At 55.3% G+C, this 27249-nt stretch overlaps 14 protein-coding genes across 14 annotated transcripts; 5 read left to right on the top strand and 9 right to left on the bottom strand.

Annotated features, from left to right (window-relative positions):
* Window positions 1–168: 168 nt before the first annotated feature.
* HMPREF1541_02893 (uncharacterized protein) lies at window positions 169–1789 on the top strand (the record flags this gene model as incomplete). The annotated part of the gene is made up of 4 exons (XM_008717248.1): window positions 169–339; window positions 388–760; window positions 832–1017; window positions 1200–1789. 4 exons carry the CDS (start codon window positions 169–171, stop codon window positions 1787–1789), a joined length of 1320 nt encoding a protein of 439 aa, XP_008715470.1.
* A 244-nt stretch (window positions 1790–2033) lies between these two features.
* On the bottom strand, window positions 2034–2543 carry HMPREF1541_02894 (uncharacterized protein; the record flags this gene model as incomplete). Its single annotated transcript, XM_008717249.1, has 1 exon — window positions 2034–2543. The coding sequence occupies one exon, from the start codon at window positions 2541–2543 to the stop codon at window positions 2034–2036; it is 510 nt and encodes a 169-aa protein (XP_008715471.1).
* A 304-nt stretch (window positions 2544–2847) lies between these two features.
* HMPREF1541_02895 (uncharacterized protein) lies at window positions 2848–4434 on the bottom strand (the record flags this gene model as incomplete). Its single annotated transcript, XM_008717250.1, has 1 exon — window positions 2848–4434. One exon carries the CDS (start codon window positions 4432–4434, stop codon window positions 2848–2850), a length of 1587 nt encoding a protein of 528 aa, XP_008715472.1.
* Window positions 4435–5032: 598 nt separating this feature from the next.
* Window positions 5033–6523, bottom strand: HMPREF1541_02896 (uncharacterized protein; the record flags this gene model as incomplete). The annotated part of the gene is made up of 1 exon (XM_008717251.1): window positions 5033–6523. One exon carries the CDS (start codon window positions 6521–6523, stop codon window positions 5033–5035), a length of 1491 nt encoding a protein of 496 aa, XP_008715473.1.
* Window positions 6524–7584: 1061 nt separating this feature from the next.
* Window positions 7585–8247, bottom strand: HMPREF1541_02897 (uncharacterized protein; the record flags this gene model as incomplete). Its single annotated transcript, XM_008717252.1, has 1 exon — window positions 7585–8247. One exon carries the CDS (start codon window positions 8245–8247, stop codon window positions 7585–7587), a length of 663 nt encoding a protein of 220 aa, XP_008715474.1.
* Window positions 8248–8689: 442 nt separating this feature from the next.
* HMPREF1541_02898 (uncharacterized protein) lies at window positions 8690–9506 on the top strand (the record flags this gene model as incomplete). The annotated part of the gene is made up of 2 exons (XM_008717253.1): window positions 8690–9071; window positions 9124–9506. 2 exons carry the CDS (start codon window positions 8690–8692, stop codon window positions 9504–9506), a joined length of 765 nt encoding a protein of 254 aa, XP_008715475.1.
* Window positions 9507–9954: 448 nt separating this feature from the next.
* HMPREF1541_02899 (uncharacterized protein) lies at window positions 9955–12564 on the bottom strand (the record flags this gene model as incomplete). The annotated part of the gene is made up of 1 exon (XM_008717254.1): window positions 9955–12564. The coding sequence occupies one exon, from the start codon at window positions 12562–12564 to the stop codon at window positions 9955–9957; it is 2610 nt and encodes an 869-aa protein (XP_008715476.1).
* A 697-nt stretch (window positions 12565–13261) lies between these two features.
* Window positions 13262–14416, bottom strand: HMPREF1541_02900 (uncharacterized protein; the record flags this gene model as incomplete). The annotated part of the gene is made up of 1 exon (XM_008717255.1): window positions 13262–14416. The coding sequence occupies one exon, from the start codon at window positions 14414–14416 to the stop codon at window positions 13262–13264; it is 1155 nt and encodes a 384-aa protein (XP_008715477.1).
* Window positions 14417–15349: 933 nt separating this feature from the next.
* Window positions 15350–17693, top strand: HMPREF1541_02901 (uncharacterized protein; the record flags this gene model as incomplete). The annotated part of the gene is made up of 3 exons (XM_008717256.1): window positions 15350–16905; window positions 16965–17149; window positions 17272–17693. The coding sequence occupies 3 exons, from the start codon at window positions 15350–15352 to the stop codon at window positions 17691–17693; spliced, it is 2163 nt and encodes a 720-aa protein (XP_008715478.1).
* Window positions 17694–18316: 623 nt separating this feature from the next.
* HMPREF1541_02902 (uncharacterized protein) lies at window positions 18317–20020 on the bottom strand (the record flags this gene model as incomplete). The annotated part of the gene is made up of 3 exons (XM_008717257.1): window positions 18317–18571; window positions 18634–19732; window positions 19779–20020. The coding sequence occupies 3 exons, from the start codon at window positions 20018–20020 to the stop codon at window positions 18317–18319; spliced, it is 1596 nt and encodes a 531-aa protein (XP_008715479.1).
* Window positions 20021–20949: 929 nt separating this feature from the next.
* Window positions 20950–22383, top strand: HMPREF1541_02903 (uncharacterized protein; the record flags this gene model as incomplete). Its single annotated transcript, XM_008717258.1, has 1 exon — window positions 20950–22383. One exon carries the CDS (start codon window positions 20950–20952, stop codon window positions 22381–22383), a length of 1434 nt encoding a protein of 477 aa, XP_008715480.1.
* Window positions 22384–23463: 1080 nt separating this feature from the next.
* Window positions 23464–24447, bottom strand: HMPREF1541_02904 (uncharacterized protein; the record flags this gene model as incomplete). Its single annotated transcript, XM_008717259.1, has 1 exon — window positions 23464–24447. The coding sequence occupies one exon, from the start codon at window positions 24445–24447 to the stop codon at window positions 23464–23466; it is 984 nt and encodes a 327-aa protein (XP_008715481.1).
* A 616-nt stretch (window positions 24448–25063) lies between these two features.
* Window positions 25064–26118, bottom strand: HMPREF1541_02905 (uncharacterized protein; the record flags this gene model as incomplete). The annotated part of the gene is made up of 2 exons (XM_008717260.1): window positions 25064–25460; window positions 25505–26118. 2 exons carry the CDS (start codon window positions 26116–26118, stop codon window positions 25064–25066), a joined length of 1011 nt encoding a protein of 336 aa, XP_008715482.1.
* A 345-nt stretch (window positions 26119–26463) lies between these two features.
* HMPREF1541_02906 (uncharacterized protein) lies at window positions 26464–27171 on the top strand (the record flags this gene model as incomplete). The annotated part of the gene is made up of 1 exon (XM_008717261.1): window positions 26464–27171. The coding sequence occupies one exon, from the start codon at window positions 26464–26466 to the stop codon at window positions 27169–27171; it is 708 nt and encodes a 235-aa protein (XP_008715483.1).
* Between the last annotated feature and the right edge of the window lie 78 nt (window positions 27172–27249).

The following is a 27249-nucleotide window of genomic DNA, read 5'->3' on the forward strand; positions in this document are numbered from 1 at the left end:
AGCAACACATCTTTCCCTTTCTTTCAGGCGTTCGTCTGTACAAAACGACGCGTTGCGCCATCTTTCTCCATCATTGATGCTCCATCGCTGATGCTCCATCGTGACCTGTGATAGCTGTCGGATCACAGCGCCGAAGTCGGTGGCGGAAAATCGGCCAACACTTGCGACATGTCGACTTCCCCTCCCTCAGTAGACAAGCCGGACAAAGATGATGCCCTTCTCATCTCTACAGTCATCTTGACTATACTAGGAGGTGCCTTTGTCCTCACACGACTTTGGGTCCGATTCAGAAAGTCCAAGGCCTATGGCTGGGACGATTACTTTATCGCTGGGGCTTTGGTACAGTCAACATGATTCTCGTCACGTCTAGCCACTGACACTGGACAGGCCGCTAGCATCGTATCGATGGCGCTGACAATCGCCATGTGCTCACACGGCTACGGCAAGTCATCCGCAAAGCTATCAACTGCATCGCGCATACAGGCTTCAAAATTCTCAAACTTTGCCCTTCTTATCAACGGCTTCTCTATGGCCTTCCTCAAAGTCAGCATCGGTTTGTCCCTACTGCGTCTGCAACTCGGCCGGACCATGCAATGGATAATCTGGGGATCAATTGTCCTCTCCGTCGGCTGCAACGCCCTTGTTGCGGTAGGGTCACTCTTCGCCTGCCGCCCCATTGAGGCCATCTGGAACAAGACGCTCGATGACTTCTCGTGCATCCCACGGTCGGTGAACGCGGCGAACTCATATGTTCAGACCGGTAAGTCATCCACTCAACCGATACCACACGCGGGCAACGCTGCAATAGTACAGCTGACGAACAAATCACAGGCGGCAACATCGTTACCGACCTCTTCTACTCGCTCGGACCCATTTACTACGTCTCACAAGTCAGAGTATCAGTCTACAACAAGTGGGCCCTTCGAGGTGTCTTTCTCGTCGGTCTCTCCGCCACCGTCTGCGCCGTGGCAAAATGCTTCGAGCTGCCCAAGCTGAAAACCAGCACGGATCCAACTTGTACGTCACTCCGAAGGAATCTCAAACCCTTCACCTTCAGCACATCCATCCTGCTGCATCTCTGCATGCTAAATGACGCTTGCCGCCCTCCTCCTGCTCAATCCCTCCCATCCGTGCCCACAGCACAACCACAACCCCACCCCTCGTGACACTGACACACGCTAACACCTCTTCACCACCAGACGACGGTGTCCTGATTACTATCTGGGTTCGCGCCGAGCTAAACGCCGGCCTCATCGCCGCCTCCATCCCTCCCCTCAAAGCCGTCTTCGAGCAAGTCCTGCGCAACGTCTTCCACGTCCGCTCCGGCCTGCACATCACCTCCTCCGGCCACATGACTCCCGGACGCTATAGACCTAGTGGCTACGGAGGCGGCAGTGGCGGGGTGGGGAAAGCTTATGGCTTGCATAGTTTCAAGCAGGGCGGGCTTTCGCAGCATCGCACGCTTGATGGCGGTGAGGATGATGATGAAGGTGGGGATACGTTCGGGGCTAACCGCGGACACGCCGCTTACGTGGTGGGCGGCGCGGGCAACCGGAGGTCTCGAGATAGGAGTCGAGAGCAGAAGAGCGATGGTGATAGTGTGGAGCAGGACGAAGACCAAAAACATATACTGCAGGCGTCGAATCGGGGGCGGAGTGGTAGTAGTGCCAGTGATCTGGCAGGAGACTCGAGTAGCGGGCAAGGGGGAGGAGGGGACGGGTGGATCGTGAAGACGGTCGACTATAGTGTTACGAGCGAGATAGGTTCACCCGTTGGCCAGGCACGATAGATGCCTCCTTGGGCATAATGAAAATCAAATACACGTTTCAGCCTGCATCCTGTCGTCGATTTCAGCTACAGCTTTGGAATTGGCGTAGCCAATTCAGAACCCGGCAACTATATTCCCCTCGATTGACTGTTCACTGTGCTCAAGGCTGTCACCATCTGCTCCACTATTCTCCATCCTTCTCCTGGTCCACTACGAGCCCCGCGAATGAAGTTGATGAAGGCGCTGCCGCAAAGGTCCCTAGATCTCACCCACGAATCTTCCACGGCCCAGCCATGTACCCATACGCGCCCATCCCAAGCGCCAACCCCCCCGCACCACCACACAGTAGCGCAGCCTGAAGTGGCAAGTCGCCCTGCAAGAAACACACCAGACAGCTCACAACGTCGATTGCATCAATGGCCACCCCCGCCAGCAAGGCATATCCCACCAGGCTCCCGCTCTCAACCTGACAAACCTCAGCATTACCTTCCTCGTTCTTCTTCTTCCCTCCATCCGACGGAATCAGTGGTTTTCGATCCGCGGTTTCCACCGCTGGAGCTGCTGCGGCATGTTGACTGTGTTTCCGAAGCGCATACCACAGCAACTCTCCCACGACCAGTTCGCGCGAGCCGGCGAGACGGGTGGCGATGATGGCGGCTGGCGCGGTCGCTTGCGGGACCAGGAATGTCGCCGCTGTGAAGCTGGGCGCGGCCAGAAAGGCGGCGCCGGTGCTGAGGCGGATCAGGGAGAGGATGTAGGCGGTGGTGGTGGCCATGATGTGTCTGTTTCTCGGGGTTGGCGGCGGGTAAATGTGGGTGTTGCGGAGGCGGAACCTCGGCGGTGATGGTAATGGTGATGGTGGCGTTGACGTCAAGCTGAGACTATTCATGCAACGGTTGTGGTGGGACGGCTGTAAGGACATCCTTGGTCTGGTGTCTTAAGTACGAACCGAGCATAACGCGCATAACGTAAGGCTCCGGTGGGTACGATACCCTGCCCGTTGATGAGGCCCGAGCGTTTCCGTCTCACCAGAGCGAGTTGTTCAGCCATAGCCTTGAATCGCTGTCGGCCAAACTAGTTCACGCTGAAATGCCCAGCAGCATCCTGAAAAGGTCTGCCTCACCCGATATCTCGTCCGTTAGCTGACCGACAACCGCCTTGGCAGCTTCCAGCTCACCTGGCCCTGGGGCATCGGCGCCCAACGACGTCCACGGAGAAATGTGTCCAAACCCATCAACCGCACGGTCAGCGCACAGTCTCTCCAGGGAAGTCTTGTTCGCAGCCGTTTTCCCGGGAACGGCCATAAGTACATCGAATGCTTCAAACACGACCGCAAGCATGGTCTGACAAGCGGACGGCGTAATGACGCCGCGAACGTGCAGCTTGAGAAGACTCTGCCCGCACCGTAAGATGCAGTCGGACGCAGTGTCAGGGTGAGGGTCCAGAAGCATGATGTTTTGCGGCTGGTTGCGTTGCCGGTAGCCGTTGCTGCGAAGCGTGATGCCAATAGCATTGACGATGGCGCGGGTCGGGCTGAGGCGAAGTTGGAGCAGGTCAGCGGCTGTGTATCCGCTGGGATGGGATTGGCTCTGCTCTAGAAGGTCTAGTAGGATGAGAATCCCGGTATTGACATGCAGGACAAGCAGGACTAGTATTGTCAGTAACGAAACACTCGAATTGTCTGCCAAGAATGGAAGGTTTTGCTTACAGTAGCCGATCTGGTTCTGTGCATCAAGCATTACATAGTCTCTCTCCACAGACCCCACAAGTGATCCAAAGACTCGTTCCCAAAGATCCTTTTCTCTCATGGCCGTTGCAAATGTTACGTCCAGGGGATCGTCCACGATATGATTGATGAGACTGTCTTGCACCTTCGAGACTGAATACCAGAACATGCTCTTACATGCACTCGCATGCTGCAAGATGATCGTGGCAAGAGGATCACTTATGAAATCTCCTGATTCGCGGACCTGAGCGAATGCCCGGTCAAAGGCAGCCAAGTGCTCTCTAACATGACTCCAGACCCGTGCTTCGCCTATCCGGCCGGGCAGTACGATGGCAGGGCGGCAGCAGAAGGTCGTGCGCCATACATCGGTTAGAATACCTGTCCAATACAAGATGTCTCGGACGTGGCTGTAGTCGATGTCGGAGCCGGGCTTTGTCGACGCATGTCTGGAGAAGAAGCTGAAGTCTGATGCACAGAATTCTAGAGCTTGGAGCCGCAATCTTTCGTGGTGTTGGAGACTGATGTCGTGGCATCCATCGACCAAGGTGTCAAAGTGAGAATGTGTGGCAGCGCCAGATGTGGCGAACAAATGCAGCGCGTGGGCCGACCGATAGGTTGGATGAGAGATGGCGACCAAAATATGCTGGCGAGCTAAATCCCACAAACAAGACCGAAGAGCCATATGCTGCTGTCTCGTCTGAAACAGAGCTTCGGATCCATGATCAGATACAGGTAGCCATCGTGCAGCAAATGCATAAATCGCGTAGAGATGGCATTTGTCAATGTCACGGGTCAAAGACCGATTCTCCGTGCCACGTTCTTTACGAATATGGGCGTCCAAGGTGACAATGAGTCGGGTAATGGATCGCGGGAGCTGCAACACATCAGTAGTCGACTCAGTCACCGGGAGTGGACTAGCGCACATTAAGGGACCCAACATATGGACAGCAACTGCTGCCGGTAAACAGGCTAAGTCGGGGTTCGTAGATCTGTTCAAAAATATCCCAGAGAAGGCGATGGACACTTTGAGCCTGTGTGCGCTGCGCTAGCCCGTCGCTTCTGGTGTCGAGAGAGCTAGGTTCACGACGACGAACGCCATGGTCAAGTCTCGACTCTGGACCATCGATGAGAGACAGAGCTCGATCTGGCACCGGGTCTGAGAGTAAATGCACCGAGGCCGTGGTGTCTCGTCGTTTTGGACTGCGTCTAGTACTATCTCTGCCGCTTGCTATTGCATTACTACATTCTTGACCACGTCGAACGCAGTTGTAGCAGGCTTCACCCGCGGCCTTGGCGGCATCACATCCGAGCTTCGACTTGCGGCAAGCAGTGCAGCTCGCACGCGGTTTTGGCATGCTTTGCGACCATAGTACGCGCCAGTGGTTTGGCGGACGAGGTAGGTTAGATGTGAATAGAAAGATGAGGATTACGACGGCCTGACCGTTGGCTGACAGGTACGCCTTTGAGCTGACATGAATGCCGCCCACGTGACCGGCATACTACCCGGCTTGGTTGCACTGTGGTAGACCTCAACATTACTAGAAACAATCCTTGATCGCTCTCCACTGGGGAACCTTCCCAATGCCTGACGGTACACGGATGTTCTTGGCCCAGGTGAATTCCCTCAGCGTTTCCTCGCAGTGCTCCCTTGCCTGGCCGCTGCCTTTGACGCCTCCAAACGGGGTACCGAGAACAGCACGGAAGTAGTTGTTGACCAGAACCATGCCAGCATCAACATCTCTCGTGGCTCTCCACTGCAGAGCGCTATCCTGAGTGTAAATCCCACATACAAGCCCAAAGTCCGTACCATTCACGATCTGGATTGCTTCGTCGTACGTACTGAACTTGAGCACCACCTGCACCGGCCCAAAGATCTCTTCCTTAGCGATTCGCATTTGCGGCTTGACGTCCGTGAACAATGTTGGTGTGACGAAGAAGCCATTCTTCAGACTCGGGTCTGAAGGCAGAGAGCCTTGAGCCGCAACCGTCGCCCCCTCCTTCTGCCCGAGTTCTATGTACTCGAGCACGCGCTTCTGCTGCACCGCGCTCACCTGTGGTCCCACATGTGTGGCATTATCGGTACCGTCTCCTGACACAATCTTCTCGTACGCGGCGCTGAGTCGCTGCACAAAGGCATCGTGCACCTTTTCATGGACCACCAGCCTGGAACCCGCAGTACATGCCTCGCCCTTATTGAACACGCCAGCTTCCAAGGCGTCCTCAACTGCGCGGTCCATGTCCGCATCTTCAAACACAAGTAGCGCATTCTTGCCGCCGAGCTCCAGGCTAAGATTGGTGAACGTAGCCGCACCCGCCTTGCTTACTGCTACACCCCCACCAGGAGATCCAGTAAAGCTGATTTTGCGCACGTCAGGATGCTCGACCAGCGCGGTTGGGACAGCGCTGCCAGCGGCAGGGACCACGTGGATGACATCCGGCGGGAACACATCTTGCAGAATCTCGATGATGCGCATGACAGTGAGTGGCGTCTGGTCGCCTGGCTTCATGACCAGCGTATTGCCGGTAGCAAGTGCGGGAGCGAGCTTGCCACCAGTATGGATGGGCGGCCAGTTGAAGGGCAGGATAGCGCCAACGACCCCAAAGGGTTCGCGGATGATGGTGGCATTGATGGACCCCTGCTGGCGGAACTCGCCCGCCTCGTTGACGATCAAGGACGCGAAGTAGCGGAAAACGTTGATGCAAAACTCCACGTCGAACATGCGAGCATCCTGCACCGTCTTGCCGTTCTCAGAGCAGAGAATTTCAGCGAGCTCATCAGCATGTACGGCAACGGCGTCGGCTGCCTTAAGCAGGTATTGAGCTCGCTCTTGGCAGGTACGATGACGCCAGTCAAGATCAAAGGCCTTCTTCGCCGCGGCGACAGCGGCGTTGAGTTCGGTTACACTTGCGCCAGCAACAATCTTGTTGATTGCACCGGTGGCTGGATTAAAGACCTTGAAGTAGTCTTTCTCGTCTCCAGATGACCATCGGGTGCGAACGAGGTCGTTATCTTTGATCGGCAATGTCATTTTCGTCGTTATAATCTGTCGTAGGGATGTAAAAGAGTCTGGTTCTTTTAAACGTCTTAATTGGCATCAGATTCTTACCTTTAAGTAATATTCCAGGCTGGCAGCCTGAAACGTTAGACAGGCCGTCTGAGGACATAATGCTCGTTAGATCAACAATGGCCACCGTTGGCTTTCCAAGACGGGCAACTGTGCCATCAGCAAATGTCATAGACCATGGAATGGCTGTTGAGGATTGGACAGAGAATACCGATCACGTGGCCACGATCTGAGGTGTTCGGCCTATCATCGTCTACTGCGAGGGGGCCGTCCACGTACTTATTGGAGTCAGGTCGAAGGTCTCCGCACGGGATACTTTCGCAGTATACTCTCTGAGGTGATTGAATGGACGCCTTGCAGCATCACAACAGATTCGTGTCCGGAGAGGATGGATGCGGCTCGCCTGTCACTGTCTGGTCAAAGATGCAAGGATGAAGTAGCTTCGATCGGGTCGAAGGCGACGCCAGAAATGAGGGTTGCTCCAGTACGTGTCAGCTATACAACCCTGTACTATGCCCGTAACTCGGGTGAGGCAACCTGCCATCGGCGCCAACCCGCAGTCGTATCCAGCATGTCGGGTAGCTTCATGGTTGCGAGCCTGGCCCAACGACGGCCTGATCTTTGAGAGATCGGTTCCTTGATACAAGCGTCACATTCACCGTCCCGCCATTCCTCGCCGCGAGACACACCTGTCATACAGGGTGTAATTTTACGCCGTCAGAGTCCGCATGCGAATCCTGCCCGGTCGGTAATGTTGAGTACTTCGACAAAATTCCTTACGGATCCGAGCAGATCACATCTGACGGCCGCACGTAGACCCGGTTCTCGAATCGCGGATACAGCGAGCTCGAACAGCCAGTATAAATGTCTCCTGGTAGATATGAACGAGCAGATGGTACGTCTGCGTCATGGGATGACGATGTTGGTTTGTCATGGCCGATGCTGCCCAATATGCTGCTCCCAGCGCTGCTCCAGTATTGCTGTGCATTAGTATTCATGTAGTCGTCCAATTCGTCAAAGCGAGTTCAACCCTCCGCTTGTAGCTTCGCTCTCGCTTCTTGCAGCAGCTTCTCCATGGCTTTGCAATCATCGGTCTGCGTTCCTTCGGTCTCGACGCCCTTCTCCAGCCACTGAACCGCCTCCTCTGTTCTCCCCATCTCCAACAGAGCCTTGCCTCCAATCGTAAAGGCTTTTGGGTTGCCCAAAATTCTCTGGCCCTGTGGGGTTTGGCTCGGGCCTTTCTTGCATTCGGTGCTGCACTGGGCGTCGCGCCAGGCATCCACCCACTCACGCAACTCGGCGTTTGCTGCCGCTCTGGCAAGGTAGCAAATTGCCAGTTCCTCCCTCTTGAGACCCACCGGCTCCCAGTCCGGCCGTGCAGAGGCCATGTCGAGCGCAAAAGTCAAAAGGCGAACGGCTTCGGCGTTGTTCCCCTTCTTCGCGGACTGCCCAGCAGACTCGCGCAGTTTATTGATCTGAGCCGTGCGCTTTGGGTTGACCGGGACTGGAGGAGGGGGAATATTATTGGCTGTCTCAAGAGACTTGAACTGAGTGTGTAGATCATTCACCAGCGCAACTGCATCCTGAACAGCTTTGTCCGAAGAATTGACTGACACCGCTTTGGTCGAAGGGTCGATATGGACGGGAAGATGGTTGTAGGTTTCGAGAGCATCGTCAGTGGTAGCCATGATGAGTAATTTCAGTTGAGTAGTGGCAGAGCTGCTGACAGGCTCCTGTAATGGTTCGTCTACTCGCGGCGTAAGAGGTATGAGGGATGATTCTGTGACAGACGCAATGAACATGCCAGCGTGGAAACTGAAAGTCACAGCCTTGACAACGCGGGTGGCAGCCTCGCCTTGGTCTGAACTCGCGGCAAGGATAAACTTTACGCCGGGGGTTCTCCGCCAAAAAGTTCGAGTTCAATTTGGAGAGCACCTGGTTCTCGAGCATTTTGTTGCAGACCGTTTCGCACAACAGTCACGCTCACCAAACTCGATCGGTAGCCGCACTCTACTGGATCACTTTCTCATAAGGGTCTCGGCGCTCTGAGAAAGCGCAAGAACCGGATCCTTTGCGACTAAGCCAAGCACAGTACCTCTCTCTTGCTTGTGCATTCCCCCAGATATCGCTATGGCCAAAGACAAGTCCGACCTCTCCAAGGAGGAACGCAAAGCCCTCAAAGCCGCCAAAAAGTCCGAGAAGTCCACGATCGCAGATGCCGGCGTCAATGGATCCTCCAAGCATAAATCCGACAAGAAAGACAAGAAGGACAAGAAGAAGCGGGAAGCGCTTGTTGAGCGGGCGTTGAACGGCGTCAATGGCGACAGCGACGACGTCAATGTTGTGGTCAAAGAGAAGAAGTCCAAGGATAAGGATGTGGCGGCCGATAGCGACGACGAGCCCGAGCAGACGAAGATCGCAGTTACAAAGCCCATTGGTGCATTGGTGCCATTCGCAGTACCGTTGGCGGACGAGAAGGCCGCGAAGAAGGTGTTCAAGAATGTGAAAAAAGGTGAGGATATCCCTCGAAGCTGGTCCACAAACCAACACTAACGAATCTACAGCGGCTGCCCAACGAACACTGAAGCGTGGCGTCAAGGAAGTCGTCAAAGCGCTACGAAAATCACCCAACAACCTGCCCGCCAACTCAGCTTCTTCAGACCCCATCGGCGTCGTCGTCCTCGCAGCCGATATTTCGCCTATGGACGTCATCAGTCATATTCCCGTGCTGTGCGAGGACCACAACATTCCGTACATCTTCGTGCAAAGCAGAGCCGAGCTTGGCCTGGCCGGTGGCACCAAGCGGCCCACCAGCGTGGTGATGGTGTCTCGAGACATCCAAAAGAAGAAGGATGGGAAGGCCGTTGAGGGCGAAGACGAGTGGCCGGAGACTTACGCTGGTCTGGCAAAGACGGTACTGAGGGAAGGCGCTGGTGTCAAGCGGTGAGGATGTTGAAAAAGAAGCTCTGCGGAAGCGGTCATTACCCAAGTCTTTCTTCGACACCGCGCCGTTTAGGGCAGTTCAGCGGTGAGCATAACATGGCGTCTGCGGCGTTCTCGAGGTCCTGCCACGATGGGATGGTGCGGAGTGAGGAGTGGGATTCGACATCAAGTCGTATGGGTATGTGCGAAAAAAGTGCTCAGGATACGGATCACCGACGAATGTCTCAGACCAAAGCTCCATTGTCTGCCTCCTGATGCTATCTATGTGTAGATACAGATCGGGTGATCAATCGGGTTGTTCTAACACATTCCCCGATGTTTGACAACAAAGTGTCTTTTGACCTTCGCTTAAACGCTTCATATGCAGTTTTTCTAGGTCGTGGTCTCATAAAGTCATAAGTCTCCACCATTGTACAATCTCGTCAGCTGCTCTCGTTTCCCATCACCTCACCTCACACGGGACTCCTGGGACTACCCTCCGCGTTTCCCAGCTTACTCGAGATCCTCCTCAAAAAGCTCGGCCGATGCGCGCGTGCAGGCGTCCTGGGCGACTCGGTATCGGGCGTGACCTGAATCGTCGGCACCGACACCGACAGCTCTGGCCTCGACTTCTCTGTCGGCTGCTCTGCCTCGTCACGCATGCTAGCCTGTACGATCTGGTCCAGGTTGCCGACGCTGGTGTTCGGACTCGGCTCGGGCGTCGTGCCATGCCGTTGTTCCCTCGACCGGAGCGATTCAGTGTCGAACCGGACACTGCTGCTCGTTCTCTGCGGCATGGGTGGAGCGACCGGGCGCTGGATCACAGACGCCACTCCTCTCGAGCTCCCGATGCTGGTCGGTAGCGGACCTGGCTTCAAGGATCCTCCAACTGTGGCCGGCGATGAGGTATCTACTTTGCCTGTCTTTTCCGCCGAGAGTTCGACATCGGACGGTTGCGCGAAGGCGTAAGGTCTGCTGGCGCGTCTGCCCGTGTTCATCTTGCTCTCTTGCTCCAACCTTGCCTCCAGACTCGCGAAGGTAGCACTTCTACCCCCACGGCCCCAGCCTCTGCCCGATCCTCCGCTCTGAAAGCCCATCCAGCCGCCCTTCTTCGCCGCCTTCTCTCCCTTTTTGAGCTTTCGCCGGTTCAGGTACCTCTCCTTGTATAGCCGCGCGTAGTCGGCCGCGTAATCGTTCGATCTCTTCGTCCACGTCCACGTTAGCACCCACGGCCACAGTATCCAAGCTACACCCTTCTGGAACATCTCGGGCTTGTTGATCACTGCGATCAGCAGATACGTCGGCAGACACACGGCCAGGGCCATGATGATGGCGGGCAGGAAGTCGTCCTCCGGCGGCATGTTGGTCATGCCAAACACACCCGTCACAAACATAAGCGGCAAGAAGAAAATGGTCACCAGCGTCAGCAGCTTGATGTTATAACCCTGTTCCACCGTGATGAGTGCCTGCTTGACCGCCTGTCGGCTCTCCTGCACGCTGGTCCCGCTAAACAACCACTCGCGCAAGCTCTTGATCTCCTTCTGCTCGCGGTTGATGAAGCGCAGCACGTCACGCAGCTCCTCCATCTCCAACTCGAACGACCGGCGTGTGTGCTTCATCTTCTTGCGCCAGTTGGCGAAGCGTGCGCTCGTCTCGGCCTTGCCGGGCAGGAGGGTCTTGTGCTCCCCTGACCACACCTCGTCCGTGAACGTCTCCTTGTAGGCGCCGATCATCAGCTCGATCTCTTCCGCCAGGGCGCCCAAGGTCTGGTTGGCCCAGAAGTAGCGGCGCGTGAAGACGAAGTCCCCGCTCTCGAAGATCAGCTCGTCGCGCAATGATGAGTCGAAGACGCTACGGCCTGGCGGCTTCGTCAGATAGATGATCTGTCGAGCCAGAAGGCGGAAGCGTTTGGCTGCGTCGCGGTACTCGTGCAGTAGCGTGGCGAGGAAGGCGTCTGGCCCGTTGACGTAATGATGGTGCGTCTCGTGCAGGTTGACCTCTGAGTGCCAGTCCGGGAAGTTTTGGATGCTGAGCACGTGCCAGGGAGCGAAAGGGTCATAGATCGCGCTGACCTTCGGGCTTTTGGTGCGACGCGAATGGAGGCGAAAGGTCTTTGCTGGTGGACCCGAGAGTGAGAGCGCCACCACACTGCTGCATGTGGAGATGGGAATGTGGTTCGTCTTGGTGCCGATATCGTCATCGTAGTTCTGCCAGCTCAGCGGTTCGCGTCCTTCACCTACCATGGTGTGGTACTTGAAGCAGAAGACAATGCTTCGCTGCTTGCGGTGGTCATCCTCGGCATGACCTCGTACATACGCTTTCGTACGTTGATGATCATCGATTAGCATGCGGTAAATGGAGTCCATGTCGAAGTGCTTGCTCATAGTGAGGTGGAGCGCACCGTAGAGTATAGGCGATGGTTCTCGCATGATGACTATTCGTCCAATGGCTTGCTTGCGGGATTTATCGGTATTGACGCCGGCCAACACTTCCCACGTAGCTTGGTCGCCACGAGAGACATCGGCTCGGGATCGCTTCAACGGGGCTCCGTCATCGCCCACCTCATATATATCGGCAGTGGTGTGATTCGCATCGTTGTGGTTGTCAAAATCTGGAGCGAAAAGACCCTCGGGTGAGAAAAGCTTGCCACTGCGTTGAAGGGGACCAAATATGAGGCGTGAATGCTGCTCCCAAGCGTAGTTGCGGATGTGCTGACGGAGTTCATCCTCAGTATGAATCTCGCTAGGAAGAGGGTCGTTGGCGTAGTAAGATGACTCGTCGTCGCTGTCGGAACTGTCATCAGCCGAATAGAGAGACGTGACTCTTCTTGAGAGGCCATCAAGACCTAAACTGTTGGTCCTTCGACTGGCGATGCTAGTTGGTCTTCGAAACGCATCATCGTTGGACTCAACAGACAGTGTCCTGGGGCGGTGTGGTTGGCTGAGGCCATCAGGCTGAGATTGCTGTTGTTGCAAAATCTGGACTAGGGCTTCTTGGAGCTTGTTCTGGGTAGACAAGTAGGCTGATCTGTCAGCTTCAAGCTGCTGTATGAGTTGCTTGATGCTATCGTTGTCAAGGGCCATGACTACCCATCCTGCTGTTGAGAATGCCTGGGAAGTGCACGAAAATGAGGATGTGAAGGCGGTCAGATGAGGAGGTCTGTGGGCTATGCGAGGGAGATGGCAGGGATCAACAGTATGAGGCTGTAAAAGGGACTTCTCCGACGCATGGCACCGACACTAGGGCGGTCCTTTCGCTACGTGGCTGGGCAATAAGAAACAGTGGAGGCGGTTCACAGGGCCGATCAGGAAAATGAAAGGACCGGATGGGTAGTTGGCGGGTGAGGCCCGGCTTGTGGGGGCCAGCCATGAAAAAGAAAATGGCAGAAACTGTTGCGCCATCTACCTAGGCGCAGACGGACAACTCACCAATCGAGGGTCTTGTGGCTGCACCTAGTACGCACGATTACTGCGTGGACTGGAAGAGTGGTCGTGGAAATATAGTTACACATTCGAGACCGAAAGTCGACTTGCTTTGCCGTCCCGTCGTGAGCTTGGAGAATCTTGACGCCAATGCTAGAACGAACCCAAATCGACAATCCTCCGGACCAGGCAGTATCAGGTAGAGATTTGTGCACTGGCAAGGATTTAACCGCTAGAGGCGACAAGAGAAGGTCATGGGAGCTAGACCGGCTAACCCTTGTAATAGGCCTGGCTGCATGGTTGTACCTTAATCCGGATGCTAGTTTATGCAGTCTATCATCCTTCGCGTCTTGTCCGTCTATTTGCGCTGCAAGCCAATGCTTTGTTCTTCATCCGGCCCATCGCCACGTCTAAAGGGATCCTCATCATCCGTAGATTCATCTCTATATTGTCTCGTGTCGTTTGAGGCGGGGTCCTCATCAAAGTAGTCCATAGTGTCTTCCTCGGCCAGCATCTGTGCGGCCTCCTGTGCTTCTGGGTCATCCGTAAACTGCTTGGGCGGAGCGCCCGTTCGGCGCACCGAGTCGTGCACAGCGGCTGCTTCCTCGGCTTCAAGCTCTCTGGCTCGCGCCATAGTCTTCTGGTAGATGTAGTATCCAACACTCGCCCCAACAATTCCAAAGAAGGCGATACTAATCCAATTGAGGGCCTTGGTGCCTGCACTCATTTCCTCATCAGAATTCGCAATGGCCGCCAGACGGCTTCCAATAAAGGTATGAATGAGGAGCTTGGGCGTGATCAGAGCGGTTGCTGCGGCATACATGGCTGGGTGCACCGTGGGAAAGGTCGACATGGCGCCGTTGGATAATGAATAGGGAAGCGGGCACAGCCGGATCATGCATAGCAGCTTGAGTCCGTCTTGCTTCAGCGTCAAGGTCAGTGCCGCGAAGCGCTTGTCGTGGGCGACCATCCGTTCAACATAGCTCTTGAGGATCGTCCTGGAGACTATGAAGGAGCAGAAAGACCCGGCCACTGTCGCTGTCGCCAGGATCAGCCAACCCTCCCACGCGCCATAGACAAATCCAGCGGTCGTTCCGCAGGTTCCGTAGCCGATCACGGGTGGGAAAGCTGTGCAAAAAGTGATGAGCCATAGGATGATCCAGCCTCCTGGTGTGTTCTTCCATCGCTGCGCCAGCGGGCCTAAAAATGCGAAGATCTTCTCGCTGAAGATGAGGAACAGCAGCGTCAGAACGTTCAGCGTAATGATAACTATGACCGCAAGTATCTTCTGGAGCAGCGAGAAGCCATTCCAGACGCGCATGAAACGGCGGTGCAACTTCTCGGCGGTATTGATCAGGCGGTCCCTATATTGCATGGTCGGGCTCTGGGAGTAAGGAGAGGAGTCCTCGCCAGAGAGGCTGTAGCGAGGAGCGTGCCATGGACTGAGCAGACCTTGAGTCTGCCGAGGGTCCAGCGGAGGAGAGTCTGGGAGTTGGATAGCCTGCGGCGCCATGATGATGGGAGACGGATGCGGGTGCGTGGCAAGGGCTGTGTAGGAGAGGCGTCAATGCGATGCAATCAACGCATTTCGGCGACAGGCTGTGAGGAATATTGAGGTTTCAAGGATTGATGATATAGAGGAGCACGAAGGTCAAGCATTGGGTTTGTAACCTCTGGAAAGCTGCGGCCTGAAGTCCAGACAGTCGCTGACATTGGCACCGGGGATGACGCTGCTCAGGACGGAGTTTCGGGTGTCTCGGGTGGCCGAAACGCTCAAGCACGAGGCTGAGAGCCACCGCCCAGACTGGCGCTTCAGCCGCCTCTGCGTCATCAATGGCGGGCTTTACAACACATCGTATTGGATTAACGAAAGTCCAGAGTTCACAGCAGCAGGTAGAATCTTGACAGAAATTAATGAGACTCACTCTCGGACAAGTATGTCTACGGCAGTAGGAACACTACTTGCCTGGCTGAGTGATAAGGTTGTAGTGCTTGCAGGCGGGCTGTAGTCCATCGCGCATGGCTGCAGCATGGCCACTCATTCGCTTCGTCTCCCCTCTCCCCGCAATCGACACTGCAGTCACTGATCTGGAGTCGACTTGCGGCCAGTCTGCATCTTGTCACCGCCTGCTTACACGATTCCTCATCCACCACCCTCTTCGTATATACTCAGTGTTGCTCTAGCTCTTCCGACCCAAAACCTTTCACGTTATCTCTTGCGTTCAAGCGTGTTTCCGACTCTGCGCCATCCACGTGTCAGCCCCGCTCCGAAGGGTACCATCCGAACGAACCCTGAACACCAGGCAGCCTGCAACATACAGCCCACGCGCTCTGCTGCATTCCCACCCCGCTTCACCTCCTGCTTCTGAATAGATCGCGAGACTATGAGCACTTTCCTAAGATCAAAATTCAACGGCTAGCCCCTACGTGCATTTCACCCACAATCATGGCGTCCGACGAGCATTACCAGTTATGCCTCCCCATCCTGCAGGACGATACCCTAGACGACGAGGACAAAACTGAGCGGCTGGAAGAACTGCTTCGGGAGAAGACCGCTCTGCGCGGTGCTGCTCTGGAGAACACAGTCATGTCGGTACTCTGGCGAAGGAGAAACGGAGGCGAGGCGCCTGATGCCCCTTTGAGGCACACCATCATCCGCAAGTCCTCTCCTGCGCCGTGGCAGGTCAACAGAGCGCCCACTCCTATCGGATCTCCCCCAACAGCCTCGACGCCCCCGACAGCTTCGGCCTTCCCTCAGTCCCGACCGAGCTTCTCGCGCCAAAAATCCGCCATCTCCTCCCCTTTTGCTTCCCCTCGGCCATCTCCACGTCTGGCTCTTGCTCAGCCCATTCCTCATAGCCCAAGCTTGAATGCATACGAATTCTCGGATCAGAGCCATGCACCTGACATCTACGGCGACTATGGCAGCGAGAATGTGGATTGGCTTCTGCAGGATGATACTGCCAGCAATGCCTCATCGACTGGCTTGAGTGCTGCTGCGCCAGAATGGATGCCACAACCAGATATGAGTCCCTACGATATTCTGAGGTCCGTCTTGGGCGATAAGAAGTCCGATGACGAGATAGAAAAGGCATTGAACGAGCACTCCTACGACCTGGGCGCCACAATCGCTGCACTACTCGGCTCGGATGAGACTCATTTCACTGCTATTCCTGATAGCAATGTTCTGGTTGGCAAATCAATGAATGTCCTGCAACGCCCAGTCACACCAAATGCTGTCAAGAGTCCCATCGTTTGCAAGTACTGGCTCGCGTCAGGCTCATGTCTAAGGGCGGACTGCAGGTTCGCTCATGACACCAGCGGCTATCTTTGCAAGTACTTCATGCAAGGGCATTGTCTTGCGGGCGATTCCTGCCAGTTCTCTCACGATCCAGCCTTGTTGATCAATCACTTATCCTTGACCAACTCACATTCTCCTGGTCCTCAATTCCAGCTTCAGGAGTCGTCTGATCAATTTCCGTCCCTCTCGCCTCCAGTCAAGTCTGGGCTATCCCCAGCAGCCAACGGCTTTGTCCCTGCGGCTCAGCGGGGGAGGGGAAGTTTTTTGCCGACATCGCGACCGCATTCTCGGCCGAATTCGAGACACCAGAACAGACCAGAAACACCATCCTCCTTGTCTATGGACGACCCGGACTCTTTTCCAACCCTTGGCTCTGCTAAACGTGCCACGAAGCATCATGGCACCCGTTCTCGCCATGGCCCTTCAACGCCTCAACAGATCGTTGAAAAGGAGCCCTCCTCACTTGCTGATGTAGTTCGCATGTCTCCGTCTCCAGCACCCACTCAGCCCCGCAAGATTGAAGTCGCCGGTGGTCGAAAAATTCGTACCTACGGTGGCAATGACAGCGCCGCCGCCCGGCGTATCCCCGAACCGCAGCATATTCCCTGGCTTGAGACCGGCGCCAAAGCCAACGCACAGTATTTGAAGTATCGGGCCGAGGCCATCAAGCATGGGAGTGTACGTAATAAGTTCCTGCAAAGGTAATCTCCTTTTTCCAATGGCCCTTCCTGCACTCTTGCCCTTTGCTAATATTAGCCAGCGCTGCACAAGCATGGAACCGCAACGACGCGCGCGCAGCCAAGGCGCTCTCGCTGCGTGGCCAAGCTGAGAACGAGGCGATGCGGAAAGCCCACCGTGAAGCTGCGAATGCGTTATATGAGGAGCGTAACAAACACCTACAGAATGGCGACAACGGCGATGAGGAGCTTTACGTTGATTTGCACGGTAGGCGCTCCCTCTTAAACTCACGACATTTTCTTTTACTCCAAGCTGCGACCTTTGTTGGGCGCAGGCGCTCCTTCGCATCTACCAGGCAGATGAAGCTAATAAGAGCACTACTTTCATAGGCCTCCACCCTGAGGAAGCAGTCTCATACCTCGACTCCATCCTCCTCCAGCACGAGAAAGGCCCACGTCGCGTTATCTACGCCATCACAGGCACAGGGCACCACAGTAAGAACGGCAAGGACAAGGTGGGCAAGGGTGTGCGCGGTTGGCTAAACGACGGGGCCTGGAGCTTTCGCGAATTCAGCGTTCCTGGTGAGAGGGGCGGTTACGTGGGTGGAGTGCTGGGTATCGATGTTAGTGGGAGGAGGGCGAGTACGGGCGCGGGTGCGGTGACGGGCGGACGGGCGGGAGACGAGGGCGAGGAAGAGGAGGAGAATGCTGGCATGGGATTGCGAAGTGGTAGCGGCAGTGGCGGTGGAGGGTTGGTGATCGGCGAAGGGAGAGTGCGGGTATTGAAGAGGGAGGAGGTTGGTGCTAGCTGATACCATGGGAGGTGGAGATGCCAGGGGAGGGGTCGAGGTACAAGGTGAAGAATTGAGACAGCTCTCAATTGAAGACGTTATTCTCAGTCTGCTTCTTGTCGCTACTGTAGGACTCCTACCTTGCAACGTATATGATCCCTGCTGTATTTTCTCAAGGTGACCTACCAGCTGCACATGGTTTGCAACAATATATGGTCGTCCATACATGACCGTGATACTTGAGTATGTTTCCTCGATGACTCCTCAACAGCAGCCCCTCTCACACACCTCTCCCTTGTACTGACCATACAAGGCCTGAGTGCGAGTGGTGACCGGATGACGCGACGTTGAAGAGCCCCTAAGGTAATTTATATTCCTTTTAACGCGGCTTGGTTCCGCTGTGGCTGCTCACAGACTACTACCTAGCAAGTAGAGTCTTGAGCGCACATCAATATACTGAAGGGGTCACTCGATGGTCAACAAACACGGCATTTTGGTTTGTGAAATCGGTATGTAGATCAAATGCTTCTGGAATGGCGCAGTGGCTGGTGGTCGGGCCCCGATCGGAGCGACAGGTTGATTGTATCTCAGCTAGATTTCGAGCTTCTAACATTGACCACTGCTCGTGATAGCACTACCGTCTCCTACAGGGTATACCTGAAGAAGGGATTGCGGTCTCCGAGGTCAAGAAGTTCCTGCTCGGTGTACTGCCCCAGGATCTCGTCCTCCGTCTTGCCTTCCAGGAGCGCATCGCGCTTCTTGTTGTCTCTGCGATACACAGTACGGAGCACAAATGCAGCGATTATGCCGCACACACACATGGCCAAGGACACCGAGAAACCCGTGGTGTAGTGTGGTGCTTCTCGGGCGATGTAGATGTTACTGCCGCAGATGCCGCCCTGAAAAAGGTCAGTACTTGGTTGCTGAGGGGAAAGAACGGTGAAAGGAGCTCGAGACTTACCATGTTGCCAATGGAGATGAGCAAAGCCATGCCGACCGCACGCTTGGAGGACGGCGCGAGATTGTTGCCGATAATGCAGACGATGCAGATGAAGGGGGCATATAAGCCAGCCGCGACGACAAAGAGGAAGGCGTACGTCAACCCCGGTAGATTAGGATGGGGAATAGCGAGCTCAGCGATGAACCCAACACAGGCGATGGCGTAGCCACCCATGATGAAGGGAGAACGCTGTTCGATCTTGTCGGACCACCAAGCGAAGACTAGCGTTAAAATCATGGCGAAGACGTAGACGGGAATGGTGAGCAGCTGGGCCTGTGCGGAGGTGTAGCCAAGGCCATTGATCACAGCTGGGACTGTCGCTGTGAAGCCATACACGCCAATGGTGTTGGCCCAGAACATGACGATGGCGACCCAGATCCTCCATTCTTTGAACGCTGCCTTGATATGGTGCATTCCGATCTTGTCATTGTTGGTCACACGGCCGGCTTTGGTGGACTTGGAGCCCGTGTCAAGCGCCAGCCTGTTGATGATGAACTCTTTCTCGTCTTTGGTGAGGAAACTGGCCGTCTCTGGGTTGTCCGGCAACATGAAGTAGAGGCCCAGCCCGACAGCTACAGGAGCGAGGCCTTCGAGGATGAAGATCCATTGCCAGCCCGAACGGCCCCCGACACCATCCATTTGCTCAATGCCGAAGGCGAGCAGGCCAGAGAAGGCGCCGGAGAGAGAAGCCGCGGCGTAGAAGACGGCCATGCGGCGTTGAACCTCGTATCTGCGATACCAGATGGTCAAAAGGTAAGTTGCAGCTGGAAAGAAGCCGGCCTCAGTCACCCCGAGAAAAAAGCGTGCTGCCAGCAAACCGCCGTAGCTGTTGACGAGGCCCATAAGAGTCATGACTGTACCCCACGAAAAGCAAAGGATCGAGAGCCAGATTGATGGCCGAAGCATCTTGAGAACGACGTTGCTAGGCACCTCCAGAAGCGTGTAAGGCACAAAGAAGATGGTGACAGCAGCGTTGTACTTCAAGCCATAAAGCTCGAGGTCCTCATACATGCCAGCAATTCTGGCATTGCCGATGTTGGAGCGATCGATGAAAGCGAGTCTAATCCAGTCAGTGATGGGCTTGGACTAGTTTACCATGGACTTACAGATAGAGCAGTGCCAGTAAAGGCACGAGACGGTAGTCGATCTTTCTGAGGATGCGAGACTCCTCTTTGGGATCGACCTCGGTGACGGCGGCGACTTCTTGCGGAGAAAGACCAGCTTCGACAGTACGGAGGCTTTTCTGGGCCTCGAAGTCAATGGAGGCTCTGGTCGAAGACCGACGCGTTTGGTCTCCATGCTCAATCCTGCTGTCGCTAGTGACAGTCTTCTCGTTGTCGCTAGCCATGGTGAATATTACGACTTGTCCGGGGACGAAACTAAAGGGTACGGGGTCAGAAGTCTGGAGTTCTGGGGCACCCGCGAACGCGGAGGTAAGGGCATAATATAGGAGTCATGTTCAAAGGCGCTTTTGCAAAGTCCGCAAGCTGCTTTCGCTTAATCGAAGTCTTGACCTACCTCAACGACGGCTTCACCGGCACTGAAAAGGGTATGGATGCGCGGAACCCACGTGTGGCAGACCCAATGTGCGCATGCGCTGAAGAGTACCAAGCTTCCAGCCAACGGGTTACTGGCTCGTGGGGCATCGAGGTTTGTGTCGGAGGCTTCACCGACGAGACCGATACTCCACCTGTAGACGGCTGCTGATCTGACGCCGTGTTCGGATCCGACACGAATGGCTGCGAGATGTCGATTCCGGCGTCTCGCGTCGCTGCTGCGAAGCGAAAACTCAGCAATTTGGGGGTGCGCTGGGGGTTGGGGTGGGACCAAGAGCGGGCATGAAGCGGCTCTTCCATTTTAGCCGGCATCGTGGCGCTGGGGTAGGTCGGCAGACCCACAGTCAGCGTCAAATCGTGTGGGAGTTCTCCGAGTGGCCTGCCGGATGAAGTGCCCGGACAACGTGCAGTGTTCGAGAATGGGCGATAGCATGATTCATGGAGATACTTGAGCAGTTTGTCGCATGCTATGGTCGTCTGAGCTGTCAATTAGGACAAGCCACTGGGTGATGCTCGAAGACTTGCTTATGAGGCTGGCCAAGCTGTTGCCCAGAAGCTTGCAGTGAACCCCGGGTTGGCGCCCAGACGGCTCAAATTCAACCGCCCCTCTCGCCCATCCTGCCTTCGTTCGGATCAACTCCAGAGACGCCACGACCATCACCTCGGCTATCATCAAAGCAGTGGATACACTTGGAGTACGAGTGGGCTACAGGCTGACAGCATGCCGTTTCCATTTGCACCGTCGACAACGTCGCAAGTGGCATTCCAATCGCATCTAACCTCGTCAACCCACCCCTCGCTTCCTTCAGCAACCACATCGCAGCGTTCGGTCGTCCGCTCCGCTCTGAAATCTCACAAGCGACTGTCAGCATCCGATCAGTCGAACAACCTCTCAGCTTTGGTAACGGCTTTATCTGAATATCTCAAGTACCTTTGTAGCCTTGATTTGGGCCTGAGCGGGAAGCCGGTCTCGAACGAAGATGTTGACATTGCCCTGATCAATGAGATTGAGGTCGAATGGCGTCCCACCCTAGGATCCAGCAATATTCCTGGCCGGGAGGCTGAACGGGTGAAAGGGAAAGGTCTTGACTTTGAGCTTTACTTTGTACACCACACTCTTGCAGTTGTCTACAACCTGCTCGCCAGACACTCCCTGTTGGGTCTCTATGCCACCACTACTCCAACCGCCGACCAGCGCCTTTCTTTTATTCGTAATGCCATCCAGAGTTTGACCAAGGCCTATTCCCTACATGCGTATCTGAGCCACCGCTCTAGCTTTTCTGCCGATGGACCACCTACCTTTCCCGCCCCGGCAGCCGACATCTCTCAGCCTGTACAGTCTGCCCTTCAGCATCTTACACAAGCGGAGATCAATCTCCTGTCAGTGCTCAAGGATGACCCCTACCCAGCCCAAGTGCTACAGTCCCGGAACAAGGACGACAAGGAATGGATGATCAAAGCTCCAGAAAAGCCCAAAGCCAGGGTCGCAATGCTGCAGAGACTGTGCATTGGAGCCGCCGAAAAGGCAGCATCGGCTTCTGTGGCACTCAAGACCGAAGGAAAGCGTGCTTCCAAAGATCTAATTGAGTACTGTGAGGATTTGCGTGCCACAGCCCGTGCCAAAGCCTGCCGTTTCGCAGCCGTTGAAGCTGACACCTCGGGCGAAACAGGAAAAGCCATCGCATGGATACGCGCCGGACTCAATGAGCTCGGCATCGAGATCTCCTCCACCGGCAGCAAGAGCACCTTCTCCAAGTTGAAAAACACCTACGCCGAACGCAAAGAGGACAAGCGCATTGCCAAGGGCGACAGTACCTGGGGAGTCGACGGTGGCAAGGCAGAAGAGGGTCGTATTCTGGCCTTTCTGGAGACCAAATTCACAAAGGCGAACGATACCATCAACATACAGCTCATACCGGAATGGAAGCCGCTGTTGGCACAGATGCCGGGCGCCATGGTTTTCCCTGTGAACGAAAAGTGGAAGCCAGTCACCTTGGCGGAAGACGAGTTGGCTGCAATGCGAGCATTGCCTGATGGGGACAACCTAGAGCAGGGGGCCGAGAGCAGCGACGAGGATGAAGTGGGCAAAGAGAGGAGGCCGGCTGGGGCATTCCCCGGCACAGACGAGGAGTATGGCCGTTCCAACTACTACTAAGCATGGCGAGCGGGCTGCAGAATCAAGTCTATACGCCATATATGGTATTCATCGTGACAGGAACCGTGATAGAGTGGCCAGGCAGACTACGCAGCCTCAAGACGGGGCGGCTTTGCAGCATATGCGGCGTCGACGATGGCTGTACTGCTCCGAGGTTGCTGAATCGAAGCAGTCAGAGGCCTGCAATCTACGCCACATGCGACCAATGAGTCATCCTTCCAAAGGCCCTCTAAAGTCCGCCGGCCAGTACACGAGGCAGACAGGAAGCACTTTTGTGCTACAGTGCCATGACTGACGACCCGCTTAGGTGTGAGCCGCATCGCAAGTTCCAAGCATTCGGGAACGAATCATCACCGGGGACCAGGCCACAACAATGACGAGACGGACGACATGTGCCACTTGCACATGACGGGGCAAAAGGTTCTGGAACGGATGTGCGATGGCGCAATTGATGCCTGACATTCATACAAAAAGTATGGCAGTCTCTTGTGGTCGTTTTCGAGCAAAACCGAGGCCGGCAGTCCATTTCCGTCCACTTAGAGAACCCTGCAAGGTCTTGTGATATGCAAAGAGGCGCCTGCCTATCCTCCAGACTGAAGGTGATGATGCGTCGAAAGAACCATCAAGAATTTGGAGATTGCTTGACCAGTCCGACACAAGCGGGAGAGCCTGGTAGGGCACTTTGTGAACCTTTGGTCAGGCGCCGGCCAACCTACGTCCGCGGCTTTGGTAGCCCGTATTTGCGGATGACGGCTGCGGCAAAATCGCGCGGTCGCCTGAACTCAATGCCTGAGGCGCAAATTGTGGAGAGGAGGGGCAAGAGGAAACAATGCGCTGGATTCTCAGTAGGAGGATTGGCGAATTTTGCTCGGTGATAATGGTCCAGCCATTATGCTGTGAAACCCGCCTCGCTCGGCGATCAAAATAGATAGTCTAGTCTAGTATACATCTGAAACATGGTGGAAGTACCACTGCTGAAGCAATCGCCGCCCCTCAGCTTAAACCACGTCGGCAATAGCAAGAAATCCAAGCAAGTCGTAAAGTCATCCATCATATCATGCCCTTGCCCTCTCCAATCAATCAGTACTTGTCCGACCTCCTCCGATCATCCTCATAACTGCGCCGCCTCTCGACGTAGCCATGTCCATCCTTCTCATAATCCCTGCTGTGCTCTTTGCCGAACCGTGTCTCCCACGCGTACTGGTTTTTGTCCCTGCGGTCCTCGCGCCCCTTTCTTCGCTCGCCATAACCCTTTCCGCCAATCCACCCGGCCAGCGCGCCGCCCACCGTGCCGAGCCCGGGGAAGATCAAGTCGCCGATCAGGCCGCCGCCAGCCGCGCCCAGGAAGCCGTCGGCGTTGGCGCTGCGGCTGGTCTCGGAGGTGCGTCGGCGCCCTCGTCCATCACTGTGTGAGCGCTCGCGTGAGCGACTGCGCGAGTGGTTGTGTGAGTGCCCGTGGCGGTGTTTGTGCTTGTGTCGCCGGTATTCGGGATCGGAGCTGTAGCCGGAGGAGGACGAGAGGTCTACGGCGGAGGTGGCGGCGGCGGCGGCTGGGTTGAGATGTGAGGGTGCGTAGGGTCGTAGGTGTGTATTCCCAGGCCCGTTGGGACGGGGTGGTTGTGAGTAGTTGTTTTGATATGCCTGCCCCTGCTGCGGCGGGTAGCCCTGAGGCGAATATTGCTGTTGTTGAGGATGTGGTTGGAGGGCTTGTGTATTTTGCACGTAAGCTGCCGGAGCCCACGACTGGGGATTGGGCCTCTGCCCTCCTGAGAAGGAGTTTGGACGGTGTTGGTTGTGGAAAGGCGAAGGGGTCGGCGCAAAGTGCACAGACGGTTTGTGTTGTTCGATCAAGGGTTCGTAGGGAGGAGGGGGTGGACCTTGCGACCAGGGTGAGGAGGGCTGATATGATTGTGGAGGAGGGGAGGCGAATTGAACGTTTGGCTGAGACGATGCCCTTTGCGGGGGTAGAGGTGGGGTCAAATACGATGAGGAGGGTTGATGCGATGCGGCCATAGAGGGCCGCGGGGGCGCGAGGCCACCGCTGAAGTAATCTGCTGCTGCCATGGTCTAGTCTCAGTGAAATGGAGAAAGGATGGTTTGTCGTCGTTGAGCTGGGCAGCCGTATATATCGCTGTTAGTCAAGCAAGGTCAAAGTTTGGGCGCTTGGGACGGGACGGCATGCGCCTAAGGCTAACTCCGGGCGTTTGAGGTGGCTATAAGGACTGTCCAGTGGCGAGTCACGTTGAAGAGTCATAGGATCACCGGTCCGCAGCAGATTGACAGATGCGGCATTGCAAAGCCATTGGAAGCGGCAAGGTGGCGCAGTTTGGCGAAGGTTGCCAGGAACTTTGGAGAGGCCATTGGGTGGGATTTGAGTCGTTACAGATGCCCGCCACTTCAGCCTTAGGGCGTCCGATCATCTGCAGACCACATGCACCATGAAAGTCCATCGGCTTCTGCCTGCCCAACCAGTAACGTGAGGGGAGGATGAAGTCAGCAAGGAAGACGTCAGCGGAGAACTTGGAGCTGCCGAGCCTCAAGTGCAAGAGAGAAACATGGAAACACCCTGCTGCTACTTGGCAACGATGCCAAGGCCATGCTGTGATATCAGTCCACGACGGCGAGATGAGCTCTTACTCTACAAGAGCTGGTCATCTGCTGAGTGTGAGGTAAATCTTCGTCATTCTGATGTTGTTGCTATGTTCTTGCTGATCCCAGGCTCAAGCTGTTCCAGGTAGGCCAGTGTTTGCACGTATGTCTTCCGCTGGTTCGCCTCCAGTTCGGCCTCGTGACACATTATATCTGGCTCGCAATTCTTGCCATCCTCCATATACTTGCCGTGACTGTCCGGACCAGCGCATGCACCAGCAATCAAAGTACGTGCACCCACCTCCACTGTGCGTGCAAAGAACAATTTCAAAACCTGTGCGGCCCAATATTCGAATCTGCTGGGCGTACGGTTTGCGAGCTCCGTGTGAGTGAGGCCTGGCGTCACGAGTGTAATAACAGGTCCACCGATCATGTGCTTGACCAGTTCTTGTACGAACAGTATTTGCATAAGCTTCGATACAGCATATCTGCTCTTGTTAAGCGTGGTTGCTTGCAGATATGGTAGACTCACCGATCAAATCGATTGCCACCTTCCATGAAATGGGCCTTGTCAGCCAATTTGGCGTATATGTCATCTTCGTTGACTTCCGAATAGGTCGTGGTCTTGTGGGATTCAGAAGTCACAATTTCTAAATGAGGAGTGTTGCCGTATGTTGCTGCCGTATCCCGAAGCTTGGGCAGCATCAGCAATGCTAGAAGCAGCGTTGAAACCACATTGACCTTGATGTCCTGCTCCATGCCCTCATATTCGGCCCAATAGGTCAGCGCGATGCCGGCGTTCTCCAAAAGAACGTCAACGCGTTCGAGTCCATCCGCGCGCCTCACAAAACTTCTGATCGAATTGGTGCTGGTCATGTCCAGCGGCCATACTTCCATGAAGTCATCTTTGCGTCCCGTGCTGCTTTGAATCGACTCTTTGGCAGCCTCACCCTTGGATACAGTTCTCACAGCTAGAATGAGCTTGCTGCATCCCTGCTGTGCGAACTTCCGGGCAGCTTCCAACCCCAAACCAACATTAGACCCGGTAACAATGATGGTCTGCCCTGAAAAGTCATGGGCGATATTCGGGGGTGTGACAAACAGGTGCGAGTACAAAAACGAGCGTACAAAACGGGAGGTGATCATGACGTCAAGTTATGAACGGGTTGGTGGACAATGAAAGGGAAGCTTGAGTAGTTGCTTCCCTTCAAGGTGTAAAAGGCAGTGGTGTAGTCGTGTCCACGACGCGCAGGTACTGCCTTATTCAACCCCCATAAAAGGATTCTGCTCTGATCAGTGAGCTAGAGAGTACGGACCATATCTGATATCGCTCTACTGGCCGATGCAGGCAATCGTAGTCGTAGCCAAAAAGGCATCAGGATCGCAGCGCGTCGCGGATTAATCTTGGCATTTGCCAACCGAGGCGCCGCGGGACGTTCCACATTGCTTCTCATCGCAGAGTTCGACAACCGCCTCGATCTCCCGCTCAACATGTCGGCTAAGGCACACGCATTCCAGCGCGCCTGTCGTGCTGGCCTGAGTTCGTCGCAGCCAGCCTCCCCTATTCACATCCAGACCCGCACCGCCACCAATAGCGGCGCCTCATCGAGCTCGTCCTACCCTTCATCCGCCGCGCCTCGACGTCGAGCAATCACAGTCACAAGCGATGATGGTCGTTATCACTGGTCAGAGCTCTCAACGGGCGAGAAGGCTGCGCGCGGAACACAGCAGACCTTCAATGCGGCGCTCGTCCTCGCAGGTTTAGGAGGCACTTGTCTGGTCTCATATTTTCTCTACCAAGAACTATTTGCGCCGGACAGCAAGACGGTTCAGTTTAACCATGCAGTTGATCGAATCAAAGCTTCTCAAGAATGCAGAGACCTGCTCGGACCAAGCCGAAAGATGCGAGCATATGGCGAACCGACCACGAGCAAATGGGCAAGAGCCAGACCACTGGCTTATACTACCGAGATCGATCGGATGGGCACAACTCACTTCAGAATGCACTTCAACATGGAAGGAGAGAAAGATTCCGGAGTTGTTGCCGTGCACATGACGAAGCCACAAAACGAGAGCAGGTTGGATTACAGGCTATTGAGCTTGACTGTTTCTGGCCACCCGACGGTCTATCTTGAGAACAAGGACAACCAGGGCGTCAAGTCGAAAGTGGGAAAGCTCATGGGCGTGCAGTGGAGATGATTTAGCCCGACCGTGGTCGTATGCTGGTGGTCGTTACGGCTCTAATGGGGCCGCTCGACGATATTTGCAGGCTCCTTG

The sequence above is a fragment of the Cyphellophora europaea genome (genome assembly GCF_000365145.1).
Source record: "Cyphellophora europaea CBS 101466 unplaced genomic scaffold supercont1.2, whole genome shotgun sequence".
In the NCBI taxonomy this organism is placed as follows: Eukaryota; Fungi; Ascomycota; class Eurotiomycetes; order Chaetothyriales; family Cyphellophoraceae; genus Cyphellophora; species Cyphellophora europaea.